This window comes from Bos mutus, chromosome 17, assembly GCF_027580195.1.
Source record: "Bos mutus isolate GX-2022 chromosome 17, NWIPB_WYAK_1.1, whole genome shotgun sequence".
NCBI lineage: Eukaryota > Metazoa > Chordata > Mammalia > Artiodactyla > Bovidae > Bos > Bos mutus.
The window spans coordinates 55,957,161-55,964,362 of record NC_091633.1 but is presented as its reverse complement, the minus strand read 5'-3'; the positions used below and the strand labels follow the sequence as shown (position 1 = coordinate 55,964,362).

Sequence of the window (7,202 nt, the reverse complement as noted above, 5' to 3'; positions counted from 1 at the left end):
GAATAAACCAACGTTTCCTTTTCAACCAACTTGTCTCTCAGCTATTGGCTTTCCAAGGGTAAGCAGTCAAACCCGAGATGGGTAACATTTATAGCTTTCTTTCATTCCATATTCATAAATTCTTTCTTCAGTACTAAGAAACCTGGCTCCCATTATATTTAATATTTTACATATTTGCCCAATAGCCCTATAATTAATCAGTCTCCCAGCCAGGAAGCTACCTCCTTCATCCTGCCATCTCCTCAGCCTCTGACTTATCCTCTAAGGGAGAGAAGAACCGGTAAGTCACACACTCTTAATGAATCAGATTCACCAAGTTTTGTGGTTGGAGAAAAAATGCTACGAGTCAGAGAAATATGGTGAACCACTCTAGTTTGTGAGGCCTCTATTCAAAAACCTCGCTGGGATTTTTGGGCAATGGACTCAGATCTCTAGTGGTTCAGGAACCAGCTGCCAGGGAGTCTTCACTTTTGCCATTTTGGCATTAGGCGCTATAAAAAGCACTGTCCCAATTGCCTAGAAGCCTATTTTCTGAGATGAATAAGTTAGGGAAACACACAAACCCAGCACATCCAATACCACAGAGACACATTCTTCTAAGTAGTTCTTCTTGGGCCTGCTTCTAATTTGGGTATAACTGGGATTCTTTGGTCTCCCTAACAGCCACCAGCTGTTCCTATCCCTGCTGGAAAAAGAACAGCCCGTGCTGATGGGTAGCCATTAACAGATCTCTGCAAACATGCTAATGTTTGGGGTGGGAGGGGGTGAAAGGTGGACTTTTGTTTTCATCATGAATTGGATCCTGAGTTCTCGGAAAGAGTGCCAGCTGGGAAGTTCAATGTGGGTGATTAAGAACCATCACACAAATTATTTTTGAGACTTGACGGGTATCTCAAGCCAGGGAAACTGTGGGTGTGAAAAGTTAACCACTCACTTACTTGGTACGGAATTGTGCTGTATCGAAGTTTTAAGAACACAGCTCCAGAGTGGCTTACTCTTTGATAACTAGTTGTGATCTCTATGCAAAGCTGGGCAATACTCTAGAAACAACCCCTAAACCAACATACCTTGCCTACTGAGCTGTAAGTATTCTGTTACCTGTCATGACAACCAGAAAAAAAAAAAAAAAACACAGTAAAGAAATAGCTCACCCAATTTATTTTCTTAAGGAGTTAGAGAACACTCATTCTATAGGAAAACATACATCACGTTTGCTGCCAGACAGTAAGAAAGAAGCCCACGTGTAGATGCATGCTGATGGGGTGGTCCCTAGACGAGCAGCATCAACATGACTGGGTAACTTGTTAGAAAAAAAATAATATGGAACTCACCCCAGATGTACCGAATGAGAAACTGCAGCAGGCCCATCAGTTTGAGTTTGAAATACCACCTACTCCGCCTCCGCCCTCTTGTGACACGGATGTACGTTCAAATTTGATTATCGCCGCCCTAGACGCTCGAGGCATGGTGTTGGAAGTACCTGGCTACCAACTAAAGTTACCCATTGGCCCTAGGATGGGTCATTAGGGAGTTCCCTGCAGTTCCTTCTGCAAACGGATAAGTTTATCACTCACACACACACACACACACACACACTTCTCTACATTTAAGATGCAGGAGTTCGCTGCAGTTCCTTCTGCAAACGGAAAAGTTTCTCTCTCTCTCACACACACACACACACTTCTCTACATTTAAGATGCAGGAGTTCGCTGCAGTTCCTTCTGCAAACGGAAAAGTTTATCACACACACACACACACACACACACACACACGTCTCTACATTTAAGATGCAGGAAGTTGTTCCTGTCCTCCTAGGTCTAGGGATCGCTTCCTCCTTTGGCCTCCACCTGGACCAAGTCGCAGAGTGGGTGGAATTTGAGACCCGGCAGGGGTCGCTGCTGCCCATAAAGAGAGAACCGGGGAAGCGTGGCAAGAGAAGCCTAGAATCTTTGACATCACACTAAGCTCCTCCTTGCACGCACACAGTAGACACACACAAACATATACAGACACACGCACGCACACACACACTGACCGCGTAGTCTTCTCTCTGCCGGCTTGCTCCCGGTACCCCCGAGCCGGCCCCTCCCGCGACAAGTGTGTGCTGGGCGCCGCCGGCGAGGAGCCGAGTGCCGGCAGCCGAGGGACCCGGCGCGCAGCAGTGGCGGCCGCCGCACCCGCAGCCGGACCCGTTCGCCCCAGCGCTCGGCGACGGCGACCGGGACACCTCGCCGGCACCCCGGTCTCCGAGCAGCCGCGCCCGTCCCCGCCCGGGCTGCAGGGCGCCGGGCCGCCACCCCGCACGCTCCCGGGCCCCCTGCCACCCTTATGCCAGAAGGAGAAGCCGGGCGAAGGAGCAGGACGCTCGGCAGCCGGACTCCGCCGCAAACCCTGAGCGCCCCCTCCGCCCGCGCCCCTCCGGCGCCCGCGAAGCGAGATGCAACCGCCACGCTCCGGCTGAAAGGGGAAGGGGCCGGCGCCATCCTCTCGCTCCGAATTCTGTCTCCGCGGCGGCTGCGCGTCCCGGCCGCGGCCCCCCGGGCCCGGGAGTGAGCAGGAGCAGGAGGAGGAGGAGGAGGACAACGACGAGCGGCCGGCCCGGGGTTGGCCGGGGCTGGGGAGGAGGGACGGCGCGGGGGGGAGCGCGCGGGGGGCGGGGAGGGGGCCCCGGCGGATAAAGATGGCAATGTCTCTCATCCAAGCGTGCCGCAGCCTGGCTCTCTCAACATGGCTGCTTTCCTTTTGTTTCGTGCATCTGGTGTGCCTGGACTTCACCGTGGCCGAGAAGGAGGAATGGTACACAGCCTTCGTGAACATCACCTACGCCGAGCCCGCGCCGGACTCCGGGGCCGGGGCGGCGGGCGGCGCCACCACCGCCGCCGAGCTGCACACCGAGAGGACCGAGTGCGGGCGCTACGGGGAGCACTCGCCCAAGCAGGACGCCCGCGGGGAGGTGGTCATGGCCAGCTCGGCCCACGACCGTCTGGCCTGCGACCCCAACACCAAGTTCGCCGCCCCGGCCCACGGCAAGAATTGGATAGCCCTCATCCCCAAGGGCAACTGCACCTACAGGGATAAGATCCGGAATGCGTTCCTGCAGAACGCCTCCGCCGTGGTCATCTTCAACGTGGGCTCCAACACCAACGAGACCATCACCATGCCCCACGCAGGTAAGCGGGCTCAGGGCGGGCTCGGGGCGGGGGCGGGGAGCCCAGGGCGGGTGGAGGCGCCGAGAAGGATCCAGCGCCTGCCTCCTCGCTCCTTTCTGGGAAGTCTGTGCTTTGCTAAAGACGCGTCTCTGCTGCCTAGACCTACTAAGTTTCGCTCTGCGTCACTTCGTGGGATTTGCAAAGAAGAGAGGACTCACTGCATTGTGGGGACCAGGGAGTACGTTCCACTTAACACAGAGCCACTCGGACAGGGGTTGGCCGAGGGGGCCTAACTTTTCCGAGGAGGATCTGGAAGGTGGGGTGTGAGGGGGAGGAGGGGGCGGGCAGGGCTCGGATGTTGCTCTGGGCTTAGTGACTGGCCTCGCATCTGTTTGGGACCCGGAGATCTGATCTGGAATGTGTGCATCAGGTGTACTCCTGATGCCGGCGTTTCTGTATCAGGAGGGAGGTAGGATTACTGATGCTGGCGCTCGCCACCGCCAACTTGCTCAAGTCGGGTTTCAGGGTTTCAGCTCTTCGTGGGAGATTAAGAGTCCACCCCCCACCCCGCGCCACCCGCTGGGTTGACGCACGTCATAAATAATACTGAAAATCCGGTGCTCTGCCAAGCTGTCATCCGGACAGCCTGACAGGCGGGCACGATGGTAAATGATCAACAATCCTTCACAAGCCAACAAGAGCATAGTGGCCATAAAGTTATGCCTACTTTTCTAGTATTGCAATCCTTGCCCCCGGCTTGGGAGGTTAAGTATACTGAACATTTCCTTTAGGGCGAAAAGGAGATTTCACGGTAGAAATAATGTTTTCGTAAAGATCGCCGGGTGCCCAGACTGGAAATCCATGACGGCCCTAAGACGCACTATTTCTCCGTGTGCCTGACATAACAGTGCTTCCTTGGTAGAAACAGCAAAGTCCTCTCCAGGTTTGTTAGCAAAAGCAGCTCATTTTAGCAGCTTTGCCTCCTTGAGTTCAGGGTTACTTCTTGTTTCTGTGCGCCCCTAGAACCTTGCCCCCTCTTTGCCAGAAGCTGGGTTTGAGGCTATGGCATCAGGGAGGGAGTAAGAGGGAGTGAAAGTGGCAGATGAATTTTCTTACTGGAGTCACCGGATCAAAGACATTATTAAAATCTGGCTTTTAAAGAAATTAAACAGTTATGCTTCTGAAATGGAGTAGCAGGCTTTGGCCACATTGGGGAAGGGATGCATTCTTCGGGGACAAGTTTTCATTCACAGAGCTTCTGTCACCTATTAGGGAAATATACCGTGGGTTTGCCCCTGGTGGTCAACATCAGCTGTTACAGACAAGGAACTTAACCCTGCTGCTAACAGGTGGGGTGGGGAAGGTTCCGGAGAAGGCAGTGGCACCCCACTCCAATACTCTTGCCTGGAAAATCCCATAGATGGAGGAGCCTGGAAGGCTGCAGTCCATGGGGTGGCTGAGGGTCTGACAGGACTGAGCTACTTCACTTTCACTTTTCACTTTCATGCATTGGAGAAGGAAATGGCAACCCACTCTAGTGTTCTTGCCTGGAGAATCCCAGGGACGGGGGAGCCTGGTGGGCTGCGGTCTATGGGTTCGCACAGAGTTGGACACAGTACTTCTAACTCAGGGTGAAAAATAATGCAATGCATGAATGAATGAAGGGGAGGAAGAGGCAGTTAACTTCTTTAAAAAGTTAATATAGAGCATTGAGGACCATTTGATATACTTTATTGAGCTCAACAGTTTTGTAGGTGAAAAAGATTGTACTTTGAGCTTGAATCATAAGAGCCCTGTGTAAACTTTATGATAGTTGAGGATTTGGAGGACTGTGGAAGAGCATTTTAAATCATGTAAAAGATCTTGGGAAACACATTTAATATCTAAACCTCAATGGGGAGAGCATGAAGGAGGGGTTTTTGTTTTTGCTCTTTACCTCAAGAAGATTGTTAGTCGCCTTTGCAGGATCCTTTAAACATGTCTCTTTTTGCATGTGCGTGAAATCGGATTCTTCAGCTTCAAACACAAAGTTAAGAGGCATCATTTGTTTCTGTCTAAAAAGAACTGCCAACACACTAGATCAATTAATGGCTCATCTGTTTTTATAGGAAGCAGTGAGCGGATTTTCCACACAAAATGATGCTTGACTAAGATATAGTGGGAATAAATAAAGGCCTTGGTAGTAGTTTGAAATTTAGACTAAAAAAGGTCAAGGAGATTTCTATTAGCTGTTCTGTTTCCAAAAATGCATTTACATTGTCACTGCTAAGAGCCATGAGAATTCCATATTATCATTTGATGTATCGCCACATTAGGGGACTGGATTCACTTTAGTCAGCGATTGCATTGATGGCTGCTAAAGTCTCATTATGAGGAGATCTGTGACCTGGTAGCTTGGCAAACCTTTCACTTTTAACTTCTTCTGCCTGAACCTGAACCTGTGCCAGCGCTGCTCTGGCTGTCAGTGTGTTACACTTACTCGAGAACCTGAAGGCTTTACTTTTTCTAGTTGAATTCAGAATTCTGACTCAGTTGTATCTTAGGAAACGTATCTTAGGTGTATGTTTTAGATCAAATATTCTTATTTTGTGAACATGGGATGCAGTATACCAGATGTTCCTTACGTTTGTGAACTTTTTGGTTCAGTCTCTAAAAAGTGAACATCAGCTTTACATTAAAAAAAAATTCTCACCTCTTCTCCAGATCCTTTATTTTTGGCACTGATCACTTTCAGGTGAGGAGAAAGTCTGAATTTAGTGTTATGCAACCCATCATGTAATATCTGTGAGTTTGGGGTGATGTGACACCAATACACCCACTGTCTTGAAATTCAGTTAAATGGAAGTCATTTTCCCTTTCCCTTTCCATAGAGCCTACCTTTCTGCTTTTTCTTTACTGGCTTATGATTTTGGGTTTCTAACACTTCTGCAGTTATGGTTTTCTCATTCACAAAGACCCAAATTTTCCTGGGATAGGTTAGTAGCTTTAGTTTGTAATCAGTTTTAAAAATCTCTTTAAAATATTACTGCTTCCTTGAGAGAGAGTTTATGTATCACAGAATTCACTCTCTCTATATATGTATATATATATTAAAAATTGGGGTATAGTTGCTTTACAATGTTGTATTAGTTTCTGCTATACAACAAAGCGAATCAGCCATAAGTATACATAGATCCACTCCCTCTTGAGCCTCTCCTTACCCTCCCATCCCACCCCTCTAGGTCATCACAGAGCACTGAGCTGAGCTCCCTGTGCTGCACCGCAGCTTCTTCCTAGCTATCTATTTTACACAGGCTAGTGTGCATATGTCCATCCGACTCTCCCAATTCATTCTTCCTCCTCACCCCTGTGGCCGACTTAATGGCTTTTACTCTATGGACAGAACTGTAGAACCCTCACAACTGACTCCAAAAGGAAACCCCACATCCATTGGCTTTTACTCCTCATTTTACTCTCTAGTCCCCAGTCCTATTTAACTACTAATGTCCTTTCTGTCTCCATGTGCCTAGTCTGGACATTTCATATGAGTGGAATCAAGTAATATGCTTTTTCTGTAACTGACTTCTTTCACTTATCTTAATGTTTTCAAAATCTGTCAGTGCTGTGGTATGTATCAGTACTACACTGCTTTTTGTTGCCAAATAACATTTCTTTGTATGTATATACCACATTTTAATGGACATGAGTTTGAGTGAACTCCAGAGTTGGTGATGGACAGGGAGGCCTGGTATGCTGCAATTCATGGGGTTGCAAAGAGTCGGACACGACTGAGCGACTGAACTGAACCACATTTTAAAAATTCATCAAATAGTGGATGCTTAGTTTCTTTCTACTTTTTGGTTATTGTACATAATGCTGCTGTGAACATTCATATAGAAGTTTGTGTGTGGACGTTTCTTTTGGGTACATATCCAGGAGTGAAACCTCTGGGTCGTATGGCAACTGTCTGGTTTAACCTTTGGAGGAGCTGTAAGATTGTTTTCCAAAGAAATACCATCTCACATTTCCACCAGCAGTGTAGGAGTGTTCCAGTTTCTGTCCGTCTTCATCAGC

At 49.0% G+C, this 7,202-nt stretch overlaps 1 protein-coding gene across 2 annotated transcripts in view; it reads left to right on the top strand.

Moving 5' to 3' along the window:
- The first annotated feature begins 2,680 nt into the window (after positions 1 to 2,680).
- The window catches only part of RNF150 (ring finger protein 150), a 278,977-nt gene continuing 274,455 nt past the window's right edge, over positions 2,681 to 7,202 (top strand). For both annotated transcript variants that reach the window (XM_070386570.1, XM_070386571.1), the window contains exon 1: positions 2,681 to 3,170. In XM_070386570.1, the coding sequence (XP_070242671.1) occupies positions 2,681 to 3,170 (490 nt within the window). The remainder of the gene's footprint in view (positions 3,171 to 7,202) is intronic.